Below are 17799 nucleotides of genomic sequence, written 5' to 3'. Positions count from 1 at the left end.
CCAACTCCGAGAATGAAGGGTGGTTCCTGCAGGAGGTAATCTCGGAGTTGCATTCTGTCAGATTAAGAAAAGGTAAGTGAATTAGAGGGGAAGCACAGTTCTAGAAGAAGAGAAAGCCAGAACAGAGACCTGGAGACACAGAGTTGCCGGGGGCATGCAGGGAAATTCAAGTGTCTTGAGTATTGCTGATGGTGGAGATCCCAGCCTGTCATACCAAGGGCTGATCTCAAATCAGAAGAAATGGGAGTGGAGAAGAGGGGATAGTTGTAAGAGATGGTGAGGAGGTTGAATCAACTAGACTTGAATGATGGTTTAGAGGTGGGGGAGGGTGTAAAGGAGGACTCTGGGATGACACCCAGGTGCCTACTGTATAAATTGGGCAGATAGCAAACACCCTCAGCTGGGATAGGAAATGTAAGACAAGGAGCTGCACTGGGGAAGAAGGAATGACGTTGAACATTACGATTAAGTCACATGTGAGGCTGCATATATCCAGTAAGGAGAGAGACAGGTGGGAGCTCTGGAGAGAGGGCTGATCCTGTAGCTGTGTTGTTCAGAACTAATTAGCAGGGAGGGTATGGGTAAGATCACCAGGGTACAGATGCTGCTCTTTGAGCATAAGTTTTTACTGTTTTTTTTTTTTTCTGTCATTTCTTCTAGAACCCCAGACACATTAGTCCCTCAGTATACTCACAGTGACATGACTGTAAATCCTGGTGTTTCCACTGGACTAATTTGATTAGCCTCTGGGATCAAGCCTGTTTAACTCTACTTTCTTCACTGTTTCAAATAACTCAAGTTCGATTTTAAACATTTATAGATCAGGGGTGTAGTTATCCACAAACTATGGTTGCGTTGACTTACCACTTACTAGCAGCATGATCCTGAGCAAGTCGCTGAACTGTTCTAAGCTCAGGTGCCTCCTACGTGAAATGGTCATAATTGGTTGCTAGGATTAAATGCAGCAATGCATGCTCTACGGGCTTAGCATAGTTCACCGCCTTTACAGGTATTGTATAAATATAAATAATAACTGTTATTATTTATACTTTTGGTTATTTAAATATCCACAAGAGTTTGTGATGTACAAGTTACTTGGTTAGGCCCTGCTTGGGACAAATACCAGTATGGCACAGGTAAAGGAGCCCACCATGCAGGAAGGACCTCTGTATACCTGTTCACTTGTTGCTATCATCATGTGACAGCCTGTGACAGTACTGAGTATATACAGGGACTGAACTCTCAAGGGAGGTGAAGAGGGAGCAGATGACCTCTAGTGAACGCAGAGGAAAATTCACCTCCATTCGCACCATTTTGCTACCCCTGAAATTGTACTGAAACCATTGGAAGCCATGAGGTAGGGGCCAGGGCCAGGCTGTATAACCTATCACCATCGTTATTTTAGAGCATGGACTTGTCTTCAAAAAAACCTGTATGTCCCCATCTTGGCATACTCATTTCATGGAAACAAATTCACTTGCTAATACATGGGCTGACCCATATAACTACTCCGCTGAAAATATTATTTTCCATAGTGACAGCTATTAAACTACACTTAGCGTTGTATGTAACATGAAGATGCCAGAGACAGCAAATTTAATAGAGCATGGGAAGAAGGCAGAGGCAATGCACAACTTACCAAGATGAATATAGCACCTCGTTATTTTTAACAATCATGACAACGCACACATACTAACACACACATAAAAATAAAAAGTAAAATGCTGATCCAGTGGAGGAAATCAAGGCACAGTCTAGATTCTATATATCATTATTTTAATCTGATCAATTTAACATAAACCCAGCCCTTGCTAACATTTATTTATGCCTCTGCTTACCTGGAAAATAAATAGGAGCCTTATACAAACTGTCCAGGGAAGGGGATGAATGAACTGAGAGCCAGCATTCCATTTTCAAGCCTACATCACTAACATGGCTTCAAGAAAGCTGCTCTTGAGACACTGTGGCTGATCTGCCAAGGATGCAGCCTCTCTGTTTGATTGAAGAAGAGAGTGCTTCTCGGTTAAAAATTGAGAAGGCAGATGTGCTTTATTATGATAAGTGTGTGTTCAGAAGTGATTATCCTCAAGACAGGCTTTTGGATGCCCCTCTCAACTCAAATCCAAGATTCTTAGATTCTTTCATGCCAGATAGCAGGCAGGATATCAATTCCAGATGAAATAAAATAGTGAAGCACAGTTTTCCTCATAAGATAGTTGTGTTTTTGTTGTTGTTGTTAAGTGGGCTACATTAATTGAAAGACAACAAAAAGGCAAGGTTCCCTACCATGCAACTGGGCTCTGGGACCTTGGCTTACTGGCTCTGCCTCAAGCAAGTTTTATGATTAAACAGGTCACTTACGGAACATAAGTCTTATCCTTAATAGGATAAACATGTTAGACTTCGATGCTTTCTGGGGTCTAACAACAGCACATTATTTTGTGATTCTGTTATCATGTCTAGAGTATCCTTATCAGTGTGGGTAGTGAAGTACTAAAGGACATTGTCCAAGAAAATCCCATCCAAGAGGTAGGATTGTGAACACTTTAGAAAGATCCAGAAACCAGCTTATAGCAGGGATGGTTATCTTGGAGAAAAGGAAATTAAGACAGTCTTCAAATATTTTAATTAATGTCACATGAGAAAAGTAGACTTCTTCTGTGTTATTGTAGAATATACAACCCAGTGACTAGAAATTTCACATTTCTGGCTTACCACAAGTAGTCCTTTCTAAACAAATGTCCAGTAATAAAATAGGTAGCAGGCTTTTGAGATGATTGTCAATAAAGGTAAGGAAGTAGAGGCAAAATGACCAACCCTCAACGTCTATAGTCATAGAAGTTCTTGCATTAATAAGGACATTATGTTAAAATCTGAGGACAAGGATATGTAGTAAGGTCATAATGCTGCTACCATGATTACTCAGCATGTTATTAAATTGTTGGTGGGAGAAAGTTCTCTCTAATATGAAACAACAACAACAAAAACTCCTTGTTTTTATCGATGGTTATAAGATGGTTATGCCTTAAGTCTTACAAGAGGTTAGACCATTCTTAAACACTAGGTAAGTCTATAATGTTATATAGGAATCCTTTTTTCCCCTTTGAATTCCTATAAAACTGTTACCCGAACTACCCACCATGGTGTCAGTTAATTTTGTACTCCAGTTCTTCAGTGTTTGCTCTCCAGCTACAAAATAATGAGACTCCCTTCCCTGTGATATAACTTATGTGCTCAGTCTCCTTACATTTCATTTTAGCTTTTTCTTCAAGTAGCGTGCATAATGCATAAAGTTAGGGGCAGCATCTGGTGTGTCTTTCTACCTCCAGGAGCATGTAGGAGAGCATGAGCAGAATCGAGACTTGAAGGGCAGGGTGCATTGTGCAGGATTTTACATGTTTACCAGGATACCAATACTACTTACTCTGTTATCTTTATTTGACCTATTTGTTGGATCTCAGGAACCTGCCAAATTATTGAGGCTTTATCCTTTAAAAACTTGTCTGTCCAACAAAAAAGAAATAACTAGAGAGTTCACTTTTGCCTTTTTATCTTTCCAAGTTGAGAAGAGCATGGGTCCTTTCCTACTAATTACTAATGTGTCGAACTGAAGAGGCAACAGTTCTAATTCTGTTTCTAATGTTAATACATTCAGAGACCTTTTTGTCTTTCTAAACCCTAAGCCAGGTGAACACAATACATTTTACCCCTCTACATGACTTCCTGGAAAGATGAAGAGAATTACTAGTTATCTAGCACCCACCCTGTGCTAGGCACCACGAGAGATTCCTTTCTACACATTAACTTAGTTTTTGGAGCAACTTGGCTAGGTACAGGACATGGACATTCTACAGAGACTCAAAGAGTATGAAGTAATTTACCCATGTCATTCGACGAGTAAATGTGACTAAAAGACAATGGAATAAGCAATGTCCTGTTTTACTCTCAGAGATACGTTTAATTATCATTACTCTTGGATTATAGGTCCAGGCCAGTCTCACCAGTAGGAGCCCACTTTGTCTGAATCCATCGTGAATAACAAAGATGTGACTAGATCGTAACACAGTTGTTGTTCCTCCTTTCATGGTGTCCACATTGTGCTCTATCTCCATGTTTGAAAGCCTCTCTGATTTTGAGCTCTTGCAAATTGGAAAGTATTTCCTTTTTCACCTTTGTAACCCCTAAAGTAACTACTTAGCATGTTTCTTTGCACTCAGTGTTCTTAATTACATTAAGTAATAAATTAAGTCAAATATGGTCTTCATTTTACAGTGGGAGTCTATTTATGTCCTGCACATGTCCAGCAATCATGACACAGTAGAGTAGTTCAGGAAGAGCATTCCGGCACAAGGCTTTAATTAGGACCACCATCCACCTGATCCCAGCACTCCAGACAGTGGGGTTCTCTTCTTTAGACCTTGGCTTTGGGACCATTGCCTGGTCCTGTCTGCTTTTCTCTCACTGCCTCATTGCATGATTCATCCAGGTTTCCCATATTATCTTCAGTTTGCTGTTGATCTTCCTGTACATATTAAAAAAAAAATCTTTGTGATGGTTGAAAAATCTGAGAAGTCATGTATTATTAACTGGTTAATTTACAAGAGGGTTTTTTTTTTCTATCATTCGTTTCATCTTTGGACTACTTTATAACTAAAACATTTATTTCTCAGAAGTGTGCTGTTCTGAGCCTCATCAGCAATAAATAAGTTACTTGGGGAGTTGGGGAGGGAGAAGAGAAAATGCTCACTGAGATGAGTCACTCTTGTAGGACTTCAAAAATGCCTGGAATCCATTCTTCCATTTCACCAAGTTATGTTCTAGAAGAGTTATTTCACCTGATATTGATCAATGGCTTATTCTCAAAGGACAACCTGAAAACAGGACCATGGTTGAAAAATTACGGAAATTTTTAAAGCAAAGGTGATGTTTTGGCAGGGGGGGATGGAGGGAGCGCTGTTTATATAGGGTGCTTTATTCTCCATAGAGTGATACATGGGAAGATGGCTTGGGCTTGGGCTGATGTCCCCATGTATACAGAACTGAATAAGTGGGTCTCCGAGATGTCTGGTTCACCTTGATGTCGAAAGGAAGATGAGAGGCCGAGGAGGGACATTACAACCTGGGATGTGTTCATTCCTATGCATGTTCTGGCCTGGCCTGGCGTGCAGAGAGATGAGACAGCTCTCAGTGTGGTCATTTCTAGGTAGGTGACGCCTTCTGGGCCCGGAGGGCCTTCCGTACCACATCTTCCCACTGGGAATTTGATATCATCAGCCTTTGCCCTTCTCACCAGTTTAGCATGTTCTGGGCGCATGGAAACAGAGCTGTGGTTGCTCTGTGCTGTTGCTCTCTTTCCATCTTCATCCTGACTCTTAACTGAGAGTCTGGCCTGTGAAGCCCTAGGACCTGGATCCAGTTCTGCGTGTCAGCAGCTCTGCCTCCGTCCCCCACCATGCCGGCTCTGCCTCCTCTGTTCAGCATCTTGGTTCGGAGGCTGGTAGGAATAGCCAGCTGGGCCTGCTCCCACTTCTCCCTGTTCTTCCCGAGGCTCCTCTGTGCTTTAATCCCCACGCCTTCTGCAGGGCTCTGGTGTGGCCCCCGTTCCTCAGACTCATCAGGGAAGGTATGCTCTGGACCCACGCGGTCTCCCCATAAGACCCCTGCTGCTCTCCTGGCAGGGCCCACTCAGAGCCCAGGGCTGCACCAGCACCTTCACTTCCTCAAGGATGATGTATTTTTGAGGGGGAGGATCATGGAGAGATTAGGAAAACTGAAATACAGGGTGACTTGTTTATAATTCCTCTTACGTAACGTTTCTCAAATGTGCCCAAGTGTTTGCTTTGGTTTGCTCATTAAAATATCATACTTTAGTTATTACATTTAATATTAGCGCATGGAGTTTTAACTTCTTTTGTGAGCATCAGAGCCAGACCATAGTTCTGAAATCTTTGGATTAATTTTGACTTCTTGCCAGAACCCATTTGGGCAAGAAATTCTTTGTTTCTGGTTTATATGAGAAAAAATAAATGCTTCTGCCAGTGTTCTTTGAACCCACGTCAGTTGCATGGAAGCATTTCCCCTATCTTAAAAAAAAAAAAATCAACCCCCAAAAAGTCCTATAAGCAAAGGAGTCACTGAATTGTCCCTTCCTTTGCAAGTAAAAATGTGCCCTTGTTCTTAAACAGGAAGCTTCCATGGCAGTGCTTTTCACACTTCCATAGCAGTGGTACAGTCTTTTCAAACAGAACCTCATGCAGAACTCCAGTATGTAAACAAGATAAAAATGGAACTGTTCCCTGCAGAGGGTGTGTGTGTGTGTGTGTGTGTGTGTGTGTGTGTGTAGGGGTAGGCTGTGAAAGGCCCAGAACCCCTGCCCTCATCCTTACAGCCTCCCCCTTCCAACTGAACCTACCCCACCCTGGGTAGCCCATCAGCCATTTATCCAAAACCTTAGGGATCTGAAATTTATTTATTTATATGTCATATTCTAATGGTTTTGATCACTTTCCATTAAAATCTTTAGTTTTTTAAGAAAGCATTTTCAGGCTGGGGCGCCTGGGTGGCTCAGTCGGTTAAGCGTCGGACTTCAGCTCAGGTCACGATCTCATGGTCCGTGAGTTCGAGCCCCGCGTCGGGCTCTGGGCTGATGATGGCCCAGAGCCTGGAGCCTGCTTCCGATTCTGTGTCTCCCTCTCTCTCTGACCCTCCCCCGTTCATGCTCTGCCTCTCTCTGTCTCAAAAATAAATAAACGTTAAAAAAAATTTTTTTTTTTAAATAAAAAAAGAAAGCATTTTCAGGGGTGCCTGGGTGGCTCAGTCGGTTAAATGTTCAACTTCGGCTCAGGTCATGATCTCACAGCTTGTGGGTTCGAGTCCTGTGTCAGGCTCTGTGCTGACAGCTCAGAGCCTGAAGCCTGCTTCAGATTCTCCCTCTCTCTCTGCCCCTCCCCCATTCATATTCTGTCTCTGTCTCTCTCTCTCTCTCTCTCTCAAATATAAATAAACATTTAAAAAAATTTTTAAAAGAAAGCATTTTCAGAAGAAATAAAAAGCTTGACAACAATATATAAGTATCTTATTTAAGATATTTTGTTCATTAATACTCAAGATGTTTAACAAAAAAAAATGTTTTGTTTTTATTGAGTTTTAAAAAAAAGGAACTCAACAATATTCTTTAAAGGAGGCAATATTTCCCTTTAAGCTGAATTTGGTAATTAATCTATGTCTTTAACCAAGATCCTAAAGATATGGTGGTAAATATGATTCTATTTTGTTACTTGCAGAGATCTGTAACTGTTATTTGTCAGAGCAGGAAACTAAGACTCAGAAGGAACCACCTGGGCTCTCTTAGCCCTGTTACCCTGTATCATGCTATAACCTCAGTGGAGAAACTGCTCTGAGATTCAGGAGAGCAGCTACAGAACTACAGCACCAGGATTCTCAATATACATGAGTTCATTGTTAGCTCAAGTTTAGAAACTGCTCCTAAAGGTGATCTTGTCTTTTTGCCTTCATTTGACTGTGACTATTATTCACATCAAGGGAATTAAAATCACACCTACTAAGATTGTAAAATTTAAAACTATGGACAGTTCTCAGTTGTTATTAGTAGGGAAGGATTAATTTGACCAGAGAATAGCAAAATAACATTTTGAGCTATTACCTGAATGTTTATCAAGGTCTGTGGCTTAAAAAAGTTATTACTGCTTGAGAATCCCAACTTTAGTGATTCCTTAGATGTATACTCTCATTATTATGTTGGAGGTCTTTATGTAGTATCATACTGAATGTTTATAAAAATCTTACTTTTAATTGTGGCTTCGTCTGAATGCCGAAATACCTCACATTCTAGCCTTGCAAAAAGTCGGTATTATTGCGTAAACACTGCAACTTGAGGGTGTGTCGTTTCTTGGAAGCCCAGTCTTTGCTCTCGTGCATACTCTAGCATTTTGCCCCAGACCCCTCTTCTGTGGGGATTTCAGTCCTCTAACAAGGGCTGGAAAATCCCACTTTAAATACGCAGCATAAAATCCGACTTGTATGTGTTACCGTTATTAGAAAGCAAGAGTGAATAAAGGTCAGCCTTGTGGCTGGCAGGCGGTCTGGTTTCTCTGTGAGCTTCACATGCTAAGAGAAGCTGGTTCATCTGCCTTTGGCTTTAGGATTCAACAGCAGAAGCTGTCAGACTAACACTGATTGAAGGTGGACTGGGAGGGGGAAGCACATCTGTCCAACGGCTCGCCATTGGCTTCTTATTACAGCATTCTCCCCCGAGACGCACTCTGCATGCTCATTCACCTACCTCCTCCTCTCCCCTCCCCTCCCCTCCCCTCCCTACCCCTTCATTACTGATTCACAGCGAGAGGCGGCAGCGGCAGCGGCGGCGGCGGCGGCGGCAGCGGAGGCAGTGGCGGCAGCAGCGCTGCTTGTCACGAATCGGGGATTGCAATGAGCTCATCCTTTTCTCCTTGCAGCTTCACAACTGCCCTGGCTTCCCGGCCACTGCTGCTGCTGTCTGCTCAGACACACAGACACACGCGCGCGCACACACTCACGCACACACACACCGCACACGCACACACACGCTAGACCCTTCCGAGCAGCCTGTACATTTTAACACATGTATATGAACTCTGCTGCATCGCTCTTGGCCATTTTCTTGCATTCGATTGCTTCTGCCGGTTTTTATTTAGATCCGTGTTTGATTTCGTTTTCCAGTCTACTTTGGGGCTCTGGCACAGTGGATAATTTAGCCAAAATGTTCTTCCTGTGGAGACATTAGCTGACAATTCCCACCAGAGACTGGCTGGTGCTCCTGGGGAGACCTAAGCCTGCCTCCCCTCCCACTGCAGTTCTCAAAATTGTGGATAAGAGATCCAGCTTTCTCATTCTGGATACCTACTTACTGCTCATGGAAGAAGGGGTGCCCTGCCCAGCCCCAGCTGCTAAGCTCACACCTCCTGTCAAAAAGTCCCAGGACATGCACGACGAGAGGAGCAAGCTGGTGAATGAGTATGCATGTCGAGTGCTGGAACTTCTGGGGATGGGGCATCGTCTGTTTGTGCCTCGGCTTCTGGCGGTGAGACTGTTTTTCATTGAACTTCATTTATAGGGAATCTGCCACCCTCTGGGAGAATTCCTGTATCCCTAAAAGAGGCTTGCAGTCTCCTGTTTTCTTCTCCTCTTACGCACTCTACCAAGAAGGAAGTGCTGAGTGGCCACTGTCGTGGGGCTCTAGCTGAGCCTGGTCCATGCCACTCCTTAATTGGCTAGAGGGGATATGGCTCTTTTCTAAGAGCCCAGGGCCACATTAATGGCATTATCTCTGTGGCAGGGGAAAAAAAAAAAAAAAAATGTTTTCTGGCTGCCTAGACTCCGCAATAAAGCAGAATACCCAAGTGCTTGATTTAGGCATTCTGTTATTTACGTCTCCAAAGGGTTAAATTTCACAACAGACATTATTGCTACTTATCTAGACTACTGTGGTTTGCATTCTAACCTCACCATTTGATTGCCAGTTTGATTTTTATTTTATTTTATTTATCTATTTATTTACCTATCTATCTGTTTGTTTATTATTATTATTATTTTTTTTTTTTTTTGGATACAGAATCTTACCCCCTAAAAATCCTGGGGTAGAAAATTGAAAATTTCTCTCCTGGAATGTTTGAACTGTGTATCTATGAAGCAGCTTAAAGCTATTGGGTCTGTGCTATGAATCTGGGAAGTCTGGCTTGCCTGTTTTTTTGATTTCCTGAACAAGAGAAAAATCACTCACCCTTCCTCACTTCCTAGCAAGGGTTAAAATTAAATACCCACAATCGCTGGTGCAGGGTTTCTTTTTAGTGGTTTGAGAACTATACCTAGCAACTGTTCTATAATATAATTGGTCTACAGTAATCCTATACCATTATTTGGTAATTGAACAAGAATCATTAAGCTTTGTCTATTTTATACAATGGACTTTAACACCATTCCAGACTGTTCTTTCATTATGGTTCTGTCATATGTGATTCTTTTCAAAAGTACAATGTTCACACTTTTCTCTCACATACTCCTCTTCAGTCTAGTTCATCTCTGTTTATATTATCGTTGCAATTACCAATTCAGTGTTCATGTATGTATTTGCATGCAAATATTTTCTCTCTTGTGTAATCATAACAGCATTTTAGGTAGCTGTGTACGTGAGGGATTTTTCACCCCGAAGAAAGTCTGTTAGTCATTGCAAGATGAAGTTAGAAGCAGTGACCAGCATACAATTTGGGGGGGGTTGGTATTTTTGAGAAATCGTTTCCTTGCCATTCAAGAGAGAAATAGAAAGAGCCCAATACATATGTTTTCACGCCCAAGTGAGGTCATCAGTGCTTACTTAAATTTTGTTTCCCTGAATCACGTTTTTCTTAATAGAAGAGAAAACTGAAGATTTATGATTCCATTGGAAAGGAATTTTTTAAGTGAAATAAGAAGCATTTTATTCAAGAGCTTTGATGCTATTAAGTGCTAAAATGTATTTCAACAAGTACATCCCTTTGAAGCGTCAGTTTTGGTCTAATATATTTTCAGATTCTTAAAGACTCCCTAACTTTGTGATTCCAGGGCTCCACTGTTAACTTTCCAGTAATCTCCTACTGCCTTTCTTTGGCACCTTATACTTTGAGTGCTTTGAAGGAAAACATAAATTTATAACTAAGACTGTCTCTCATACTTAAATCTGCATTAGGGTTCAATTTAAACTGCCTCTAGTTTAAAACAAGTTGTTGGCAATTAAATCCACAAAGAATGGGGTCACAAGCTTCAGATGTTGCGGAAGTCACGTGTATCTGTGTGTTGCGACCATACGGAGTCAGCTTGGTTGCCCCATTAGGTATCCAAGGTAGTAGTACATCCCTCAGGTTGTTTTGGGCTCTCGCATGCCAAAACATAGGTAATGGTGCCATTGATATTACATGTGAAAAGTATTTACTGAGTTGTCCAGAGGGTCATTTGGCAATCTCTGACTTTGTCGTACAATATTGTACGTAAAAGATTGTACATAATGATAGAACTGGGGTACTTTCCAGTTTGGGAAAATCACATGCCCTTTAATTAGCAATATGGCTGTGAATTGGGATCAGTTCTCCAATGAGTTACTGCTTAAAGTTTAGTGTGTACCAGGAGGAAGTACAGTTGTTCAGCCTTGTGTTATTGGACTGGCTAATGATGTGGGATCGATGGCTAATCTGCACAGGGTGGTCCTAAGAGGAATCCTGCCACGTGCAATCCTTTCCATTACCACTCAAGAGGGCAGGCACTGAAGTTTCAGTTTTTAGCTATGTTTCAGACATGAAGGTGTGGAGGTTAAACACATGCAAATATGTTATTTTACTTTAAAGATCCCAGTAGTTTTTTTTTTTCCTGTAAGTTAATTGTTGTGATGAACTGACCAAATTAATGAAGATTTACCAAGACAATGCTGTGGATTTAGACTTAGAGCCTATTCATTGTCCCCTGATTCACAGAGGGACCACCAAACTGCCTGAACACCAGACACATTTGAAAAAATTTTTTTTCAAGTTTTTATTTAAGTTACATTTGAAATTTTGGCTTCTTGCCCTTCAAAGATACACCTAGTAAAGAACAACTTAATAATAATTTACCTTTAATAAATAATACCTTTAATAAAGCAGGTACAAGTGCTTCATTTTAGATATTACCACAAGGCATAAATTCTGTGCACAGACTCACCAAACACACGTTTCTTTGGTGAAATTAAAATACCAAAGCAAAAGATACAGGTATCCTAGATACCAGCTAAGTAATGTTTCCCTCTTCTAAGGCCTGTGCTTCCAAATGATTCTCAGACTTCCAAAAATATGTCTCCACTGAATAGAAATCCTGTTAGACACTATAACTAAAGGAAGAAAAAGCCATTTGTGGTGAAAATAATGAAGGTGAGAAAGAGAACCATTCCTAGATTTTTTTTTAAATAACCCCCTAAAAAAATCAAACCTAGAAGGGCTGCTTCTCAGAGGCCCTTGAAGAAAGATTTATCATCCACGAATTGTGAGAGGTTTGGAATAGAAGCATCAGGAGCTAACACCCAAATGTTAGAACTGTTCCTTTCCACCCACCCTGCCTCCTTAAAAAAAAAAAAATCACTTTGACATGTGATACTCTTGCGCTGAATTTTTCAGTGGGGAAAACACACTCAAAATGGTATCAGCAGTGACACAGAGCTAGGGTCCATACTCTGTAAGTGTGTGAAATTTGAAGAAAAGGGAAAAGTTTTCTTCTACTCATGTTCAGAATTTCCCTTTCTTCTCTTTTGATTTCATTTGCTGTTACATGTTGTGGAAAGTTATGATCACATCATTATAAATTGATATCAGTCTTGCCTATGGTTTCAGTACTGATACCCTGGGCACTGTACATAGTGAATCCAAAGGAGCATTGGTGCTGAAATGAAAAACAGAAGCAAGTATGTCTCCCATTTTTACTTTTTTTTTTTTTAACTGCTGCAAGGATTGCTCGTTCAAGAGAGATTACAACTCTTAAAATTTATAGACCCCAGTATAAAAGTTGCCATGCATACTTCTGATGCCCTTCAAAGTGTAAAAATCAATTTTTATGTCAAAATAAGTATGAAATGTACTCTCTAATTTGCATTTTATTAATTATGACTGGTTAATACTGGGTGTGCTTAAAGTAGAGCTTTTACGAATTTATGGAACAAATCTATGCTGGTGTCTATTATGTGCCTGGGAACTTGCTTACTTCATTTTACTGGGGGAAGTAGGAAGGATACCTAAATTAACAACCTGCTTAAAAAATCCTACTTCCTTTTTCCCTCTGGATATTTCTCTTTACCTACTTGAAAGGAAATAGAAGTAGGACTTGAAATGTTTTCAGTTGTTCAAGTAATCTTTATATATAATTCTATTCAAATGAAGAATGAAATAATAGTCCTTTGGAGGTATAATTGATAAACATGTTTTGTATCATCACTTAAGAGAATTTGACAGAAAGTTTGGGGAGCAAAAGATGAGTATCAAGAGAACCACTAGTTTTCAAAAGTTATTTATTCTTATTTAAAAGCTGGTAAGGTTCTCTGTGGTTTTTTTAAGTTTATTTATTTATTTTTGAGAGAGAGAGAGAGAGAGCAGGGGAAGGGCAAAGGGAGGGAGAGAATCCTAAGTAGGCTCTGCGCCATCATCGCATAGGATCGCTATGAACCATGAGATCACAACCTGAGCCAACATCAAGAGTCAGACACTTAACCAACTGAGCCACCCAGGTGTCCTGAGTTCTCGATCTTGCAAGTGAAGAAAACACGTCTTTGCTTCTTAAAATTTCCCTAACTCTTGTCTGCGTTACCTTCTGACTAACATTACTTAACAAATAATGTCAGGAAAGTAATTGCATTTTCATTATGCTACTCTTCCCTCACTACCTTTCTGAAGGCAATATAGAAAAACTCTAAGAATTTCCCAGTTGAAGATCAGCCTTTCCTTTAAATCAGTTCTTCTAGCCTGACAGAATTCTGTGTAGTGAGCACAGAGGAATAATGGTATCCAGAAGCTGGCCCTACCTACCTACTTTTGAGTATTTGGTTTGGTTCTTAAAATGTTAGTCTGCCTTTTCGGGGTGCATTTTTAAAGCTTGGGTCTTATCACAAGATCATATGTTAAGCTTCTCTTCATTGTAAGGGTAGACAGCATTCATACACTTGTAAACATAACCATTAATTAAGTTTATATCTCTGTAGCCAGTTTATTAATAATTTGCATGTGTGAAGTCATGTTTTAGTTTTATGGAAAGCACCACTACTTATAGTTTGGACTAATACTGTTACAGCAATACTTGACATTTGTGAAGCATATATATTCAACAGATGTACAATATGATTAAAATTTTGTTAGATATATGTGTCACACATATGTGATGTGTGTGTGTGGGGATGGTAAAAAAAAAAAAGATTATAAGCACTGTAACAGAATGTTTTTTTAAATGTTTTACCACCATTACCACTACTGGGTTTTTTAAATGTGTGTGTGTGTGTGTGTGTGTGTGTGTGTGTGTGTGTGTGTGCGCGCGTGTGTGAGAGAGAGAGAGAGAGAGAGAGCAAGCGAGAGAGAGAGCGAGAGCTAGCACGTGTGAGCAGGGGAGGGGCAGAGAGAGAGGAAGAGAGAGAATCCCAAGCAGGCTCCTGGCTGGAGCCTAAGGCAGGGCTCAAACACATGAACCATGAGATCATGACCTGACCTGAGCCAAAATCAAGAGTCAGATGCTTAACTGACTGAGCCACCTAGGCGCCCCTGTAACCAAACGCTAATTATGTTTATCTCTGGGTAGTGAGATGTGTTAGGCTTTTAAAAAAAGTTTTATTTTGGGGGGGGGGGGGGAGGGGAAGTGAATATGTAATCAATAAAAAACGTATAACCCCTACTATACAGGTAGATATACACACACGTATGTAAACAATCCAAGAGTTTTTAAAAGCGTTTAGAAAAGAAAACAACTCTGATAAATTCTCAGTGAGGCATCCACATTTTTTGCAGAGCAAGAGGTATCTATTCCTCAACTGTAGAGGGAAAAATCTCTCAGATACAGCCTTCAGAAAATGGAAAGTTACCCTTGTAAATTTACAACCTGAGTATAGCATAAGAAGGTATTTGGAGGTGACACAATGATTATGGAAGTCTCTTAAAGACAGAAATTTAGAGGAAAAAGCCCATCGGAATCAAAGTAGGATTGCAGATTGTTTCCTGGGGCAATGGCACACGTTGTTAATATCCTTTTTGCTTACTGGCATGATTTTTACCCCATGGGGCTGTCTTATGCCATATTTTTTAAAAATTCACAATGAAATTAGCTTTATTTCAGTCCATGGCAAGAATATAAGTTCTTATAACTTCCAGACTGCCTGCTTTCTGGAATTAAAAATGTCAGTGAGAGGAGGGTACTGTTTTTAGCCACTAAAATATCAGTAGCTGAACATACCTGAGCAACACAGAGGCAGCCTTCCAAACTCTCATATCTTATATTTGTTTTGGGTTCACAAAATGCACTCATATGACCTAACTCATTTCCTTCGCAAATACTCGAGGTTAAAGATGCTCCCTTTTTGAAGTAGGACAGGAGAGACAGAGGCCGCACCGTGAGTTAGTCAGAGTTGGCGTCAGAATTTATTTCATCCTTTGCAGCCTTGTTTGTACCTTTAATTGCCAACTACCTTCTAGAGGCTGGGATTCAGGGACTGAATAATACGCAGTTTCCACACATGTGTCTGCTTGAGTCTTTCTGCTCCGTGATTGTGAGAGCTCCTCTCCAATGGGGCTTAACAGAGGTGGCCAACCAATGGGATCCACAGCATCCCTGACCCCAGCAGTGTCTTGGAAAGGACAGTCATAGGGCCCTCTGAATTCTGGTTTCCTGAGACTCAGCCCCACCCAGATGGAGATCTTCTGGCTACACGCCCCTCCCCCCCCCCCCCCCCCCCCCCCCCCCCCCCCCCCCCCCCCCCCCCCCCCCCCCCCCCCGCCCCAGAGTATAGCCTCCTTCCAACAGCATCTCTTTCTACATGGCCACTCCCTGTCTGACCAGAGGTCACATGTCACAGGCTGTATGATTGTTCATCTTGAGGCCTCATCTTTCTGCTTTCACATGAACTCCAAGACTGGACTTGAAATTAGGCCTGGGGCAGCATGAGAAAATTAGGTAATCATGCTCCTGCCTGCAGACAAGGAACCACACCACCATTGGGGGCATCTGTTGCCAGGGAACTAGAGGTTAGTTACACTGAAAATCAAGCAAAGCCCTCAGAAGCTTTGGGGTTCTGAGGAAAGCTGCTAATCCTGTTTCCCTACAAACTCTAGAAGCAGCCTGTCTTGATTTTTCCTGATGATCACCAGAGAGCTGATCATCAGACCCAGTATTACAGATGAAAAAGGAAGACTAAGGATATAGTGTGTCCAGTTTATCTGGTAGCTGGATGCTTTTCCCAATAATTGAGCAATTGATATCTTAGAGAAGGCCTCTTTTAGGCTGAAGTTCCCGATAACTGTCTTTTCCAAATAAGTTAAGGTGAGTTGATAACACTCTATCATGATAAACATTCTCTCTACCACTTAATGCCATCGTGTTTGAGTGTCCGTGAGGGAGGAAATAAATCTGAGAGGTACTGAGGCTTGTTTTTTCCACTGCCACTATTAGCCTAGCTCTACTTTCTGACTACTAGTTTGGATGTAAAGCTGAAGCAACCTAGTACCCTTGTGAAAATGCCTGGTGGATGAATTAATATATTCTTTTATTTCATATGATTCTGTTTAAAAGGGAGGGGAGATGAAAGCAGAAATTCATTCAGTAAATTTTAATTGAGAACCTTCTATATTCCAGTTAATAGTTTTATCACTGTGGACACAGCAAAGAACAAGACAGACAAGGCCCCTTTCCTTAGGCAGAAAGAGATATAAAACAGAAAAATCAGTTGGTGGAAAATTACTTGATGGGCTGGGGGTATGGGGGGGAGAATTTAAGTGCTTAGAAGAGGCCTCACTCTGATCTTCCACTTGAGCTAAAATCTAAATCACAGAAAGTTGCTCTCCTTATGAAGATCTGGGGAAAGATGATTCCAGGCAGAGGGAACAGTAAGGGCGGTTGCGTTCAGCAATGAACTTGATGTGTACAAAAAAACGAAACAAGGCCAGTGTGCCTGGAGCTTGAGAACAGGAGGGGGACATGGTTCCAGATGAGGTTGGAGGGGAAGCAGGGGCTCCAGATCATGAAAGGTCTTGCAGGCAGTGGTAATGATACTGGATTTTATTCTGAGCACAGAACCGCTGGAGGGCTCTATACAGAAGAACCACATGATGTTAAAGGGTATTGTCTGGCTATGATAGGGAAAGTGGGCTATGGGGAGCCAAAGTGGAAATGGGGAGACCACTCAGGGAGTTACTGCAATGGCTCACCAAAGAGATGACAATGGCTTGGACCAGGGTGGTGAAGACAACTTGGGCCCTGTCGTCAGCAGGAATTTCTCCAACTTCCTTATACTCTTTCGGTACAGCTGTTAAGGTTGATCAGGTCTACATTTGAATCGAGATAAAGTGATATTTTGAATTAGCACATAGTTCTATGATTTCTAAACATCTTGGTTGCGTTTTTTTTGTTTTGTTGTTTTTCATTTTATTACTGAGGTTTTTGACAATTTCTGGCTCTTGAAATACCTTATTTCTCTTTGACTTACTTCTGTGTACCTAGTCTGCTTTAATCCATAATTTGTATCATGGTGTTTGCCAAAGATTGCTGACAGTTTTTTAATAAAATACTTATTGCTTTTTTTCATTTTTAAAACAAAATTTTTAATGTTTATTTCTGAGAGACACAGAGCATGAGCAGAAGAGGGGCAGAAAGAGAGGGAGACATAGGATCTGAAGCAGGCTCCAGGCTCTGAGCTGTCAGCACAGAGTCCAATGTGGGGCTTGAACCCACAAACCACAGGATCATGATCTAAGCCAAAGTCAGATGCTTACACTGACTGAGCCATCCAGGTGCCCCTCATTTTTTTTTAAAGTAGGCTCCACACCCAACATGAAACTTAAACCCACAACCCCAAGATCAAGGGTCACAGACTCTACTGACTGAGCCAGCCTGGCACCCTTTATTGTCTTTCTCATTACAAAATCTTTACTGCAGCAAATACAGCAATATATAAGGGGGGGGGGTGGGGGGAGGAAACCATGATCCCACTATCCAGAGAAACCTTTTATTTCCTTTCAGTCTTTTTTCCATGCATGCATATATTCATTTCTAAGTGGTTAT

General features: G+C 41.2%; 1 protein-coding gene and 1 pseudogene across 11 annotated transcripts in view; one reads left to right on the top strand and one right to left on the bottom strand.

Annotated features, from left to right (window-relative positions):
* RABGAP1L (RAB GTPase activating protein 1 like) overlaps positions 1–17799 on the top strand; it is a 767496-nt gene that overhangs the window by 594000 nt on the left and 155697 nt on the right. The window contains exon 1 of one of the 11 annotated variants that reach the window (XM_045452843.1): positions 8285–9079. The exons of 9 other annotated variants lie outside the window; for them this stretch is intronic. In XM_045452843.1, the coding sequence (XP_045308799.1) occupies positions 8912–9079 (168 nt within the window). In that variant the 5' untranslated portion in view covers positions 8285–8911. Of the gene's footprint in view, positions 1–8284; positions 9080–17799 lie in introns of those variants that run through there. One more of the 11 variants, XM_045452849.1, reaches the window with a different exon arrangement.
* On the bottom strand, positions 4859–7938 carry LOC123585729 (annotated as a pseudogene).

This window comes from Leopardus geoffroyi, chromosome C3, assembly GCF_018350155.1.
Source record: "Leopardus geoffroyi isolate Oge1 chromosome C3, O.geoffroyi_Oge1_pat1.0, whole genome shotgun sequence".
NCBI classification, from domain to species: Eukaryota; Metazoa; Chordata; class Mammalia; order Carnivora; family Felidae; genus Leopardus; species Leopardus geoffroyi.
The sequence above is the reverse complement of the archived record's forward strand: the minus strand, read 5'-3'. Positions and strand labels throughout refer to the sequence as shown.